Source organism: Ambystoma mexicanum, chromosome 8 (assembly GCF_040938575.1).
Source record: "Ambystoma mexicanum isolate Mex_15411 chromosome 8, UKY_AmexF1_1, whole genome shotgun sequence".
Classification (NCBI taxonomy): domain Eukaryota; kingdom Metazoa; phylum Chordata; class Amphibia; order Caudata; family Ambystomatidae; genus Ambystoma; species Ambystoma mexicanum.
In genome coordinates, this window is record NC_090929.1 from 502,233,209 (window position 1) to 502,248,781 (window position 15,573).

The 15,573-nt window shown below is 47.4% G+C and overlaps 1 protein-coding gene across 1 annotated transcript; it reads right to left on the bottom strand.

Annotated features, from left to right (window-relative positions):
- Window positions 1-6,131: 6,131 nt before the first annotated feature.
- Window positions 6,132-11,586, bottom strand: TMEM52 (transmembrane protein 52). The gene is made up of 5 exons (XM_069610169.1): window positions 11,228-11,586; window positions 10,694-10,737; window positions 10,049-10,093; window positions 8,167-8,348; window positions 6,132-7,649 (listed from the first exon to the last, which is right to left on the bottom strand). Exons 1-5 carry the CDS (start codon window positions 11,294-11,296, stop codon window positions 7,321-7,323), a joined length of 669 nt encoding a protein of 222 aa, XP_069466270.1. The 5' UTR covers window positions 11,297-11,586; the 3' UTR covers window positions 6,132-7,320.
- Between the last annotated feature and the right edge of the window lie 3,987 nt (window positions 11,587-15,573).

Consider the following 15,573-nt stretch of genomic DNA (forward strand, 5'->3'; position numbering starts at 1 on the left):
TGTTAAAGTAAAACCAAACTTCAGGACCCAGTATACAATGAGAAAGTCTCGAGGTGTCATGTATGCAGGTGGAAAACTTGGCAGCTATGAACCTGTCACCAGTGGGCAGGCGTGGTGCTGCTCTACTTTGTGTGCTTTTAAAAGTTTTACTGTGCCTAGATTTTTAAAAGAAATTTCCGGAATGGTTCACTTTTAAAATAAGTGTAGGAAGAAGTTGAAGCTTGTACTTCAGTGAACATTCCCTTAAACACAAGGTGTTTGTTTAGGGGTTTGGAGGGGTTATGGCAATGGGAATTGTTGGGAGTGGGAGGCCAGCACAAAACCTAGTTCCACCACTTTTTTTGTACACCTTGACTCACTGCCTGCCACCATACAATTTAGGAGAAACATTTATCCACGCCCTGCAACAATTAAGAGGCTAAACACAGTACTTTCAAGTGGATCAAACACCAAAAAAAGGACAGACAAACATTGATGGGAACGGTCTAACCAACAATTCTGCTCGCACTCACCCACTGGCTCGTAATTACAACACAATTTGAATAAACCACAAAAGCTGGACAGTGTATTTAGGGAGATAGCAGTGCCATTAAACCACGAAGCTCAATGTGGTAGCGCATCTGTAGCCGAGATGAGGGCTCTTATCCGTAGGCGCTTTAAAATTGTACCATTCATTCATGTTGTCGTCATTTGTATTGTGCCTTTCACCAGAATGATGGTCCCAACCAGGGGCGTTGCTGGGGGGGGGGGGCTAAGGGGGCTATAGCCCCTGATCTTTTGGTTGTAGCCCCGGATAGAATCTCAGGAGCTACAGCCAAAAGGCTAGCTAGCCCCCAGTCCCAACAGTTCTGACATCAGCTTAGCCCCGGGTCTTTTCCAGACCTAGCAACTCCCCTGGTCCCAACGACGTGCTTGTTTGAACGCCCTCGGAGGGAACAGAGTACAAATTTGGGAGAAGCTAACGTTGTGTGTGCGTGCATTCAGCCATTAAAGTTGTGAGGGTGGCAAAGACCTGGTTTCGTCACCCAGGTCTGAATGGTGTGTGGATGGGCGCAGGGGAGGTAAACTAGTAACTAAACCGTGTGGATCGTGTTTAAGGAGAGCAAGAATATGTGGGAAGCTACAGTTCTAATAGTCATTAAAAGGTAGCTTCATTCTTATGGCAGAGGTGTTGTGCAATAGTGTTATATGCGAGTGCAGCGTGTGTGGAACGAGCCTGTGGCATCTGCTAAATTACGACAGTGCAGTGTGGGGGGGGAGAAATGGATTAGCTATAAAACAAAGGTTCCATCTATATACAAAGAGCAGCGCTATGTGTCACCTAGATTCGGAAGAGCAGGACCTAAAATGCGTAGGACGACTAATGAGAACAGAATTAGGAAAACGCCTAGTTTAAAAAGGGCAGCAGGCCCTAAAATGCATGGACAAACAATGAGTGATTGATTTTAGAAAACACCTTATGCAATATATGGCTACCTTAAACCATTAGGCCTTAGTGCAGAATAAGGCTACACCACAGAAATAGACCAAATGCAGAATATGGTCACCCAAAAGAGCTAGGCTAAATGCAGAATATGGGTACCTTACACAACTAGGCCAAAACGCATAAAGGATACATTCTAGCACACAATAGGCTAAGGGCAAGCTCATCAGACACGCCATTTGACACCATCAGTGATGTCAGGCGTGGCATATCACTACTGTGGAAATTTCCAATTTTGGATTGAGAGTATGGGACAGTTCATTTTTGGTGTCGAATATAAATGCACACGTATGTGCCACGGATACCACATGGGAACCTAGATTGCACATGTGCATCAACAGTGTAAAATGTTAAGCCACAACAAGAGGGTCTGGTACAATCGTCACGTGCAAGGTCTATGGAAGCCCTACACTTTTGTACAAGTAGTTTCCTGCACCCTTGCAGGCTAGTGGCACCAATCTGACACCGACCAGATTTTGGCCCTTTACTTGCCCCGAAGAGCTACCGCCTGAACCCGCCTTAATGTGAAGAGGTGCACCAACAAATGAAAGCAGCACATCCAGGATTTTAAAACGTGCCCTGCAAGATCTCAGCATTGGAGATCGGTCGGAGGGGGCAAATGAAACCAGTGGACCAAGAAAAAGGGACAGATCTTCCTTTTTAAACTAGTGCTGCATTTTAAAAACGCCTGCGGGTACTGTTGGCAGTAGTGTTTATGATCCAGAATCTCTCTGAAAAAGCCCAAGAAACAGTCCGAATAAAGCAGTACTTTCTGGCCCCATTTTAGGGGCCTGTGGAGTCATTCCATCAGTCGTTCTCTTACTTGACCCCAATCAAACAAGTCTTTCAGGTACTCCCATTGCAATAGACCGGAGCCGCTGCAGCAGCAGCATTACCCCAGCACCTGCACATAACTATCACCGCAGAGGTAGGAGGTGGAGTATATGCCAATACATATTTCCACTCCACTATACTCGCCCCCTCGGAGCACAAGAAAATCTGGTCCGAACACTGAACGGCCATGCGTGTCTCCCTGAAAAGCAAACTAGGGACAGCGTGTGCCAGTCACATGCCTTGATCTGGACATGCCAGTGACCCTAGCCCAGAACATTTGGCCATAGAGTCCAGCAGAGCCCTGCGAACCGGGCCAGGTTTGAAAGAGACGATGCCTAGTGGCTGGCATCTAGTTTGCCTGCTTCTGAAACCCACTCGTTCATATAGAAGTGGGGAGAGGAACTGGTCCACTCTGCTTAACCACAGAGCCTTGCTGCCCAGGGACTGCCTGGAACTCCCTTCACTGCCTCGTGGGGGACATGCTGGTAGGATTCAGAGCAGGTATGCCTGCGGGAGTAATGTGGACAGGAATGCATCACTACCCCTACTCAACCCCTCCATCATCCAGGTTGTAGTAGCCCTCAAAAGGCAGAGCAACACAACTAGGATGGGAGAACGAAATGCTGTCCCATCCTGTGAGTGTGTCAAACGTCAGAGCAAAGACTGTGCGTATATATATTTCTGTTAAAACACTCAATTGTAGCTCCAGTTTTATCGATCTCTAGATCCATACAATATTCATTCAATGTGTGCGCAGGGGTGATAACTGGTGTCTGAGAGAGTTCATTCAGGAGAGATAAAGGGGTAACAGCTCCCTGTATGTGGGATCAGGCTCATTTTGCCCCAGGGCCCCTCCAGAAGGAGTGAGCCGGGTTTAAGACCCTGCTGATTCTGCTATCCGACAGACTCGAGCCTTCTATTCCTTGCCCCATCACAGCTCCCAACATCCTGAGTGACAGCTTATGGACAGCAGGCAGCTCCGGACATGCCTGTTGCCAATTGAATGTAGACATATCTCCTATTCAGACACTGGGAGAGCCATGAATCCACGTTGGTGGTGAAGAAGCACTCAACATACAGAACACAATGGTATAGTGTTGCAGTCCTGCTGAGAAATGACAATTCTGAGCATGTTAGCAGTAGGATGGGTCAGTGCTGCCCCATAAAAGGTGTAGAAGCCTCTGTGAGAAGTGACAGTACCGTCCCAATGGTGAGAAGTGTAGTATTTTCACATTAACTATGCTTAAGAACTTTGGGTTATTGAATAGTGCTGCTACATTCCGAGTAATTTCATCCCTTTAAATATATGAGCTCTTGTATAACCGACAGTGTTGAGTTATTCTGATGAGACTTGCTCAATAGTTCTGGTTCTGTATCATTAAATGTACTTCAGATCTTTAGAGTATCGGAAGGATAGCTCAGGGGCAACATGCTCACCTTGGAAGCAAGACGACAGAGCAACACAGGTTCGCTCCCTCAGTCCGTGCAACGAAACCTCTGGGTAGTACACGCATTATAACCAATTAAAATAAAAAGAAATAGATCTGTTGAGAAGTGCTGGGGCATTGTAAATAAGAGTGTAGCAGCTCAACTGAGGTGCTGATGTTGTCCCATCAAAAGTATAGCAGCCCCACTAAGATGAACTAGCATTGCCTCAACAAAAGCATAGTATTATTGCTGAGAAGATTCAACAATTATAGAAGCCCTGTTACAGCAGTACTATCCCATCAAGAGTATAGCCAGCTAACTGAGGAGTACCAGCATTGCCCCATTTCAAATATGGCAGCTCTACTAGAAAGTGCTGGCTCATACGCCTCTGCTCCCCGCCCATAGCATTCGCACTCACCATTTGCAGTCTCATTTGCCCTCTCACTGCCCCCTCCCTTTCTAAAAATCCTTCCCCCTCTTGTCCGGAATACCCTTAAAATTACCCTTTATTTGTAGATTTTTCAATGCATAACCCTCCCAACCCCTTCCTTTTTTAGGTGCCACAAGAGCTTTCATTGCTACTTAGAAATAAATGCATCCATTGGGGGTCCTGGTTTGTTGCCTTTAGCATTCAGGGACTTAGTCCAGGATTTCTCATTAAAAATCTGATACTGCCAAGTCCCAGAATAAAAAAATAAAAGCTGCAATACCACCCTTCGCCTCACACCCAACTTAATGTGGAAAGTTAGTTTGGGTTTTGTGGGATGCAGGACACCATGTAGGGGTGTGTTGGAGGATGGGGAAAAGCTAGGAATCCTGCCAGCACAGATCGTGTGTCTCTCTTCGTGCCAAGCCTCAACTCTGCCCTTGGATAACCTTGCTCGCCCACCAGCATGTTGCCAATCCTCCCATTTGTGCTCCGATAATGCACGTTAACTCCCGCCCAGGATGCTTTAACATTGCGATTGCAAAGGGACACACTTCAGTCTAATTGCGAGTCGTTATTCCCTTCCCCCACATGCCTATAAATGCAGGAACACAGTGGTGGACGCCAAAAGCTAGGATTCAAACGGGGTACCTGAAATGGGACCTCCTGTAAAGCACACTCATTCCTAGAAGGGCACACTCAAACAAAGCAACTTTTTGTTGTATTCGTCATCGACGCCTGCATGTAGATGCGATTAAAAATAGCGACCACAAACATTAAGCCCTTAATGAAATGGGCTTTAAAGTTTTGAAATGTTAAAGCGTGCATATATTTTTTTATTCAGGCCCGTTGACACGGAGTGGCGGTTTCGGGGGTGTCAGCATGCATGTGCCATCTCACCTCTTTACCAAAACCCTACAAAACATTTTCTGTGCCTGCCCCCCCAGCTCCCCGGTTATTATTAAGTAATAAAAAAAAAGGCACAGGTGGCAGGGTGCCAGCCCAGCCCCTCCTGTGCATAAAGCACGCGCCAGGACGCTACCCTGCTTTGCACGTGGCTTCTCGCGACACGAGCACAGCGCAATTCACATTATCATGGATTTTGGGGAGAGGGCCCGACTCCACTGCACCCAGACTTCCATCGCTCTAGCCAGACCTTGGGTTCCTTACAGTATGAACTCGGCTAGGGTTCAGATACTTTGCTAGCACACCCCAAACCACCGATCCAACTTGAGCCCACACTATGAATTATGCGTTCCCGGTTAAGACATGCAGCATCTTCCCAAGACAACCGAGCGCAGGGCGTACCCCACTTTATTCTCTAGCGGTAGAGCCACTTCGCTCAGATTCTCCTTCAAACCTCCTGCAGCCACAACTTTTCCTGCAGTTGATTAGTGCTCCCCGGCTCCGCTTGTGCAGCTCTTCTTGCTTTGATCTTTTGCCCCTGATCTCAGATTCTGGGATGTCGACCTGCCACAGCCATCCATTCTCTTCATCCTACTCATTTCTGCAGCAGTAGCAGCAAGCGCGGTTTGGAGGCCCTTTTGCCTTTCCTTAAGGAGACCTCTCAAATTAGTCCGGGGTCTACCGCCTGATTGTTTTAGACACCAACTCCCGTGATCCCTCACCATGGAATGTTAGCTAGGATCGATGGGAGGTGTAGTCCATTATATCTGGGGAGCCACAAGTTTGCACAACCGTGGACTAGTGGTACCATAAGCATTTTAAGGTTTACTTTAATAATTTGTATAGCACTGACCTTAGACATGAGGGGAAAAAAGGTGAAAAGATCAAATCCGACAACCTACTAGAAGGGGAGGCACTCGGGTAAGGCGTGGAGAAAAGATACAGCCAAGTCTTTAAATTGTCTCTAGTTGATTTTGGAGGGGAATGGGCAGGAGCTGGAGTTATGAGGTAATCGCAAATTCTCCACACAAGTCATGGAAAATGACAGCAGAGTTATTCACAAATGGCAAGACTTTATTTTTTAAAAAGGTACATATCCACCAGAAACCAATCCTCACAGGTGGCTTTAAATATCAACAGGGGGCTCCCACGCGCAGGCTGAGCTCCGCACGTATAACGCAGAGCCTGGCCCTTGGATAGGCCCATCAGTTCAGTTCAGTTCATGAATACTTTTGTATCAACGTTACTTAGCAACGAATTATTTGTCCCCAGCAATGTGCTAGAATGGAGCCTCCTTGCGAAGAAAAAAAATAATAAAAAAAGCCAACAAGTGCAATGTGGAGGAGCGACTGCTGCATATCCGAGGTCACGAAGCGTGAACTCGTTCACAATGTAACAGCAATCCAACAGTTCACTGTAGCGCGCATTGATCAAAGTCAAGATGGACTATTCCTTGTAGTGAAAACGCACGTTGTGTCTGTCAACGTAGACGGCACCTCAAATTCCCTGCCAGTGTACATAGCCACCATCTTGCAAAGGTGCACCCGCTTCCTCTTCGGAGTTATCCCCTGGCCATGCTACCCCACATTTCCAACTAAAATTACACCCCCCCACCAGGCTTCATAAAAAGCCTCGAAAATGAGAAATTTGGCAAATGAGCTCCCCTGGTTCATCAACGGCATACGGGTCGAGAGAGAAGGGGCCTTGATGCTTAGGCCTACCCCACCCCCCCAGCACCTTTGTCCCACTTGCCCCTCACACCACACTTCCTTCTGTCCCCTGTAGCCCCTTGAGAAGTGTCCAGCACTCCACTTTTTCTCAGACCAGCCCTCTTCAAAGTAAGAAGTCTAGGTTTATAGAAGGGTAAGCATTCGCACCCAAACGTGCCATGAGGCCCTCCCGCTTGAGCGCTTCATTGCCCCAGAACAGTCGCAGCACTTATCGCTCCGTAGAGGGAGCCCGTCAAGAGCAAACCATCACTGCATTGGCAAAAGGGTGGGGCGTACAGGTACTAGCTTGAAGTTCCATGGCAATAGGTGGTTTGGCAAAGTTCAAAGGAGGACCCTTGACACCCAATTCTTCTTGAGGCTGGTTGCCGAGATGTCAGCCACAGTCATTCCCTGCCGCCACTGTCACCTGCACGACTGCCCAGTCGTATGCATCATATGCAGTCAGCATGGACACAGTTGGGGGTTTTGAAGTCCCACGGATACTGCTTTTTTTTGGCCATTCACCAGTACCCTCAGTCTTCAGCATTCATCGGAGGAGAGGATGGTGGATGCCCAACGTTCTGAGACTCAGGCTGCTCATAGGATGGAGGAACCTCCCACTCGTCAGACGGCTGCCCCTGATCCTCGGAATTAGTTTCAGGGATCGCATGCTCGGGGATATCTTCCAACTTCTGAACGGCCAACGTCGCCTGAGGCTCTGTGATGGGAGCAGACATCTTGATGGCCTCCTCATAGGCTGGAGGCATCTCCAAGGCGTAAAGACTGTAGGCTGGAGGGGACAGAGCGCTGCGTTCCATCTCAGCAAACGGGAACAAGTGTGGATACTGCACAGAGCTGTAAGCTGGAAAAAAAGGAAAGAAACAGTAAATACCACCACACTTAGAAGCAATATCAACTTGCTGGGAACTGAACAGGTGTGCAGTCCCAATAACTGAGCCCAACCTTCAAAAAGGGGCATTTTCATGAATTGCAAATCAACAAAAGGGTCATGGCAACTACGACTGGCGTGACATTGTCAGAAGACCCTACAGTGCCCACCCTTAGGAATGCCCTGGTGACCATCGGGTTCCACAACCAGAGTCAATACTTGGAGTATCTACATAACTGAGGAGTCCGACTGCACTGGCCTGCAGAACAAGCCGGGTTAAACGTAAGGGCACATTTGAAAGGACAGGGTGGCAAAGGAATTCTCACGGGTACAAACTCCATGAGCTGGTCAACTTCGACAAAAGGCAAGTTAATCTCAGAAGGACCCCATCCATCACCATTCCTTTTTAAAGCATAGTGTGATGGAAAGATCAGGTTGACCTTTCAAGCCACCGACCACGCAAATAAATATCTACATTCAAAATACTCACAAGTGACAGTGCTGTGGATGGTGCTGTGGACAGTGCTGTCGTTATCTACAGCAATAACGGTCACCTCGCAAGGATGCTGCGGCTGGGCCTGTGTGGGTCGCTTCTTCCTCCTGCAGCAGAACTTGACACAGCTGGCAGCAATGCCGCACAGAAGCAGCAAGAAAATAGTAAGCAAGATCAACCTGAAAAAGGAGGGTAGAATAAAAATACGTGAACCCCACTAAACTATCCAGCGCAACAAACCACAACTCCCTCACAGCAGTCACCACCCTCCAATTTCCTAGTAGCAAATGAATGCTACCACCTCATGGAGGTGGTGAGCAATGTGCCCGCAGAGCCACAATGAGACCGGCTCACAGGGACATTGGCGCCTGCCTTGTATTACAGCACAGAGGGGAGAGACCACAGGAAACAACTTTGAGGTGGACTAAAAAGAGCTGTGCAAAGTTCCCAGTAATCTGGGTCACTGGATTTGCTACTGAACCACTCGGTGCATGTTACACATGTGTACAGGATACGGTGGTACCACCCCTCAGACACAGCAGAAAAACTCACTCCTGTATTCTCTGTCCGGGTAAGATCATTTACACACTAGTAGTACGGACAGTGCCCCATTCCCACAGTCACTAAAAGATACCATTTGTTTTGTGTACCTTACAATGACCGAGGACCCCCAATCCAGAAACTAAACCATCCAAGAACTGTCCATTCAGATTTCCAAGACCTGTTCCGTGGTAACACCGCTCACTAATCATTAATCTATAGGACAACCCTATTCAGAAAAATACAGGGCACGCGATGTGTAACCCTCCCTCAGGAAATAAAGAGAAGGTGAACCAAGCAGCTTGGTAGGGTTCCCTCGGACAAATGGGACAGGCGATCTTAAACACTACGGATGGCACTGGGCTTGTCTCCCTGGCAGCGGCCAGTTTTACCCCTTAAAGTGGGCAAATACCCACCCCCAAAAGTCAGGAGTAAAAATACTCCCAACGAAAAGAAAATAGGGAAAAAGACAGAATCGTGCACCCCCGCTTTCACCCTCACAGCTCCATGGATGTGTTTGGAATAGTAGTGCAGATATACCACAGGAAGAAACTAAATGCCCGATTGCAAGAAGTAAACCTGTATCTTTTAATGTGCATGAATAACTGGGTGCAAATAAAAATATATCACACAAACCATTTGTTTTACTCTCATTGGGAATTGGACTTACATTTGTCCTCCTTAAAAAGCATGTTACTCGCATAAAAACGGACTAATATACTACTCTAAAGCAAGGAGTGGTATTCAAACTTATACTGAGCCACCCCCTCCCTCCGAGTAAAAATACTTTCCTACACAAACCCGCCCCCTAAGCTATGACTGCTTATTTGAATCATTAAATGCTTCATTTTGTCCTAAAAGAAGCCCTTTCTAAAGAGACCCCCGCGGCTCCTTTAAAAGGATGTCGGGAGGGGGAAGAGAACCACAGTTTGAAGAGCACTGATCTATGGAAAATTGAGAACCTGCTACTCTGGGACATCAACTTTGCCCTGAATTTAACATGTTACTTGACCCTTATCCATATAGGATACCATCAGCCTACACGCAACCAATACAACACTCCATGAAACCTACCTACAAACCCCCCCCCCCACCATGGTAAGAAATAACCAGATACGGGAGGTCTGGTTATTTGTCTTGGTAGGATAGCTCAGGGGCAACGTGCTCGCCTTGGAAGCAAGGCGACACTGACCAACACAGGTTCGATACCCCGGGTCCTCTGGGTATTTAGCACTTTATAGCGATCATATCATACCCCAAACATCTGCTCTGCAGACTTTGCCACAGCTCAAGAAAAACACCCGCAAGACAGTTAAGGTGCAGGAGGCAGAATACTTACCAAACATACCACAGGCTCGTCCAGTTGGTGGGATCTTTGGAACACCTGAGGAGAAACGGAATGTGTAAATAGGGACCCGTACACCAAAGAAACAAATCTTGTCAGTTAAGACAGGCGTGGCATCACTTCACCCCCACCGCTCACTTCCAGCTAAAAGAAGCAAACTAACCTTGTAATTAGCATAGTTCCAGTGTTAAAAATATAAAAGCTAAAAACGCGGCTACGGGCCTCCTTAAGAGGCAGGCAAAAACCCACAACTATCTGCTCGCTTCCTGACTGAAATCACCAGTCGTGTGTACACAACCACACACTAGTTAAGCAACTTAGCTTTCGGAGATCACATGCTAACCTATACGTGCCATACCACTAACTTTATTCCACAGTCTGATACACATAGTAGAGAGCTCCATACAAAATAAGCGTTATGCCGTGGTCCAATGACTACTCATTTTCACAGTTTTATATATATATATATATATACACACACAGAATTATATGCGCTCATATACAGACTACGAAGAGGGAAATTACACATTTTACACGCCCAGAATTAAGCCCTTAGCGCCTCGGTCTTCGATCCCGCGTCACCCAGACACACACCAGACGTAACCTGTCCCCACTCTCCCTCCGATTGCGAGTACTCACTGGCTTGAATTGCGACAGTCATCCTCAGCCGAGACCATGGAAACCTGCAAACAAAAAGCGGCTGTAAATACGAGGGTTAAAGGTGGCACTTGAAATTTAAACGGGGTTAAATAATCGCACTAGGCTAGTCAGTAGGGGCGGAGGTAGGGGTGGACTAGGTCTTTGTGCGGACTAAGCACATGGCAGGCAAATGAAGGTAGGGGCCGGCGACTTGGCAGAGAGGGGGTTAAAGATGACGGGCACGCAAACGTTTTCTGGAAGATTAAAAGGACAGGCACCAAATCCTTTAATTGGAGGTGAAGATCAGGAGGAAGACAAATTGAGAATTAAATAAACAAAAAAAAATCCTTTGTTTGTAAGGTACGGTAACGGCCGATCAATGTGACCAGAGGGAACAGCATCACGGCCCAGCCCAAGGGGGCTTTTTAAGGCGGAACGCGTTGTATACTGGGAGGGGAAGGAGTCATTAGAGAGAAGGCATTTGGCGGGCTGATAAAGGCCAATGGTATTATGGGTGCACCGCCGCAGACTCACCATTGCTGGATGCAGAAGGACGCAGCCCAACGCCGGCCATCTGAAAACCCAATCGCTCGGTGACAGCATGGTCGCACTCAGGCCCAGCAGAATTCCAACAAAGAAACGCAGACGCCAACCCGAGAGCAACAGCAAACGCCTGCGGCAGAGACAAGCCTTTATGATCCTACAGAAAGAAGCAGCCACGCCCCCATACAAGGGCCAAGCGCGATGCCACGCCTACTTCTCATCAATCATATACAAGAGGCCACGCCCTGTCTATCGTAGCTCATGTGAGCAGCGCCTTTTCCGAGGTCCAGGCGTGCAGGCCACACCCCTATACTACTGTTGTAGCTTCAGTGATCACGCCTCCCCAGTCCAGCTTTACGTTCCACGACATGTGCGTCAGAAGTTCTCGCTCCCCCCTCCCTCCCACGGATCTGCCTAGACTAGCACGTACAGTTGCTCTACCCCTGGTAACCGCAGATTGTAGTAAAAACAAACGAAGGACTGCGCGGACAGCTTCTGAAACTATGGACCTACACGATCCTTTTTTCCCTCATTAATTATTTATTAAATGTTTTACAACAATAATGCTTAAAGAAACATACAGGAATTACAACGAGCATTGGCATGCCAACAGTTTTGGCTTTTATATAGGCATGGGAACAGGGGCAGAGCCAGCCTCAACATTTTGGGGGGGCTGGATGGCAGTTTTGAAAACTGTTAGTGAGGCAGGACATTAAACCTATTGCGTTACTGATTACCTGCCACCAACCCCCCCCATACTACTGCCCGCTCCCCAAGCCCAGAGGGCTGAGTCGATATTACGCTTTCCATTGGCCCATTAGACCAATCTTTCACTCCAACTCACCAGAGGCATAGCTATGATTCTGTAACAAGTGGGGCCTGGAGCTAATGTAATAGGGCTCACACTAAGAAGAGCATGCAGAAGGAGGGGCACTTGTCATACATGCCAACATTCCGAGGCACCTGGGAGGGAGATTTCGTCCACGAAATCGGGAGACAAAGTTTCCCATTGGAATGAATTGGGGCTGGAATTATTTTAGGCGGGAGAAGGTGAAAAATAGCAACATTTTTCACATAAAAATCGGGAGTCTTCCGCCTGAATCGGGAGGGTTGGCATGCATGTGTTGTGCACTCAGCCAAATGCGCAGGAGTGACAGAGAGTAGTGAGTGAGGGGAAACCAATCAAGGGGGGGCTGGCCCCTTGAGACATTTTTTAAAATAATGGGTTAAAATAGTGAATTTTTCAGTGCACTTTCTGTGATAAATTAGGTAAAAAGCCACCGTTTTCAATTGGTTTTGCAGGGTGAGACATGAAAAGTCCATTAGATGCCAAGCCACCAACAATGCACAAGAGCATTTTCAAACACATTTTCATAATGCCCTTGCCCACTATATGCCAGTACTCTGCAAGTGTAAAATGCATTTTCATGTTATGTTATGTTACTTGGCATTTATATAGTGCTCTATATATCATTGGTATGACCTCAAAGCGCTGGTAGGTTGAATGCCTTCGGGAACGTTCATATCGTTCATATCGATTGTGCTCACACATGTCCATTCTGTTGCACCTATATATGCCACTATTCCCACATATGAAAAATACTCATGTTTGCTTTGTCCATAATGCCAGTAAGGATACTATAAGAAAGCATGTTTATATGCTGGCTCTGCCAATACATGCCCTATCCCCATGTAAGAACATACTCCTGTTGGCTTTGCCTTAATGGCAGTGAAATAAAGCCATTCCACAGTAAGAAAACATATTGTGGTTGGTGACACAAATCCCCCACTCCCCATTCTCCCTAACAGCAGTAAAAAAATGTCATGCCCCATTTAAAAAACACACTTAAAAAACATTGCAATGCAGGCTGCACAAATGCCCCCGCACCAATGTAAGAATAGTAATGTTGCCTTTGGCATTAACACCAGTAATAAACTGCAATGCCACAGTAAGAAAACATGCTCTTGCTGTTGTAATCTGAGTGTGATTTGCAGGTTCAAATTCTGGCAAGGCCAACTGAGCCTTTTATACTTCCAAGTGACCTCCCTGATCTTTACCCTCCTCTACGGAACTTGTACTATTATGTTGCTTTTGCATCTTGTTACCTCTCTCTTATCTGTACTGTACTGTGTTTTCGATGCTCACCAGAGTGATGCCTGCTGTGTCAAATTGGCAAATTGTGGGGGGGGGGCTTTAGACCTCCTGACCCCATGCCTGGCGCCGCCCCTGAATGGAAAATGCATTTGCCAGGCACTAGGGCCGGCTTTAGGCCCGGGCGTCCTTGCCGGTCTCCCAGGTTGCCACGTTAGCTCGCCTACCATGCCAGCTTGGGTGAGTCTTCCAAGGGCTCCCCAGAGCTGGCGTTGTGGGTAAAGACGCCCTATTGAAAGGAAATGCGCCCTGCTCTTGCCAGCACAAGAACGGGCACATTTCCTTTCAATAGGGCGCTGATGCTAAACCAGCGTCACCACCCTATTGAAGTGATTAACACCCCCGCTCCAGCACAGAAGCAGGGAATTTATAATTTCAATAGTGCGCCAATTCTAACCCAGTATGTAGTAGCCTTTGAAAGGCTGCCTCATGCTGCTTTAGCATCAGCGCCCTGTTGAAGTGATTAACCCCATGCTCCAGCACAGGAGTGGGGAGTTAGGCACTTAAATAGAGCACCCTAGGTGCTGCAGGAGCTAAGGCCGGCCCTGCCAGACACTGCCATAGTGATATTAACTGGCCATCAATGGTAGCAGCTGCAAATGGTGCGAGTACCTGGGCATATAATATCAGTGCCTGGAAAAGGCCTAATACTATTGCACAATCTAATGCTGTTAGCTTTGCCATTGCCTTTTTAGGCGCTTTAGAGTGAGGCAAATCCCATATGAAACTCTGTAATGTTCTAGGGGGGAGAGCACCGTGTTATGGAACTCGGCACAGATATAATATAGGGGGAACAATAGATGCATAGATCCAGTGTGCGTATAATGCAATTTTTCAATTATGGTAGAAGCATAGACTTGCATGGCCGCACGGCACAACTTTTAGCTTCATGGAAGGATTCGACTAGGCTCAGATCATTAAAGACGAGACGAGCCCTGCACAGCCAGTTCTTACAGAAGCTTCCCCTTGTCCCTTCACTGTTGCAATTACTCAGTAAAGACTTCAGAAGAAGATAAAGCCCTTTAAATGGCATTTGGATAGCCAAGTTGTCCCAATCTCCAGTGAGATCACATATCTTGGCTCTCGAATTAGGGCATATCGAACTAAAAGGGCCCTCCTTCATAATTTGCATATTAAGATTCTGAATTTGGGGGCGCAGATGATTAAAATACATAATAAATTCTGCAGGTTCTCCATCGCTCCCCTAATCAAATATTATGTAGGTAAGGTGTTAACACGGATTTCTGAACTCTGTCCTGGCGGCGCATAAGTTCAGAAGGCCAACCTAATTACTTGGAACAGGGTAACCTCTGGACAAGCCAGACCAATCAGGGTAGCGATCGCGGCGGTCAAGACTAGGTCTCAAGAGGGGTGAGGGTGACTGAAAGCCCGCAATGAGCACACAAAGCAAGGACACTTACAAACTACTCCAAACAGGTGTTATATTAAAAATATATACACATTTATTCCAAGGCCTTTGCAACAATGACCGTAGCGAGAAATCACAATAAAACTCTAGTAAACCAACACATACCAAACCAATACAATATATATACAAATACAAACGAGTCTAAAGCGTTAGATGCACGAAATGTGTAGTCCACCTAGAAGGGGAGGAAAACAGGCAGTGCGAAATAATGATTAGACCCAGTCCGCCTTCAGAGGCACTTAACTAAAAGGAAGTCCAAGCCCTACGAAGAGTGGAGCCTTGTGCTCAAAAGTACCTGCACACGCTGGTGCCAACGGGCAAAAAGGGGAGTCTCTTCGAGGGAATCAGGCAGTTCAGTTTGGTGCACAAATGAAGAAGAACAGAGTTCCGCGACTCAAGCGCAGCCTCCACTGTAGGCAGAAGCAGAGCGCGAGTACGGAAAGGCGTGCTGTTTGACACAGCGGGGAAAAGCTATGGGCTCCTGCAGGAGGGCGACCAGTTCCTAGCTATGCTACTCACCGGTCCCCGATGCAAGCAGACCCAGGCTTCTCCGCGTCAGTTTCAGTGCTGGCAGGTTCAGGGGAGCAGGGGACGTCTCGTCGTCGTGTAGATTCTGCAGCAGCAGAGTTGAGTTAAAGATGTCCCAAACGAAGTGAACCCGCACAGATTGTTACCACAGCAGGGCAACGGAGCGGCCGTGTGTATCTCAGCCAAATGTACACTACTCACTTCAGACCTGGGAATGCCAAGTGTACG

Bases quoted from the DNA above. Each gene is read 5' to 3' on its own strand.
- TMEM52 (XM_069610169.1), bottom strand. From the start codon at position 11,296: ATGCTGTCACCGAGCGATTGGGTTTTCAGATGGCCGGCGTTGGGCTGC. The intron at 8,349-10,048 runs GTAAGTATTCTG...CTCCTTTTTCAG, and splicing joins ACGAGCCTGTGGTATGTTTG to GTTGATCTTGCTTACTATTT. The intron at 7,650-8,166 runs GTGAGTATTTTG...CTTTTTTTCCAG, and splicing joins CATCCACAGCACTGTCACTT to CTTACAGCTCTGTGCAGTAT.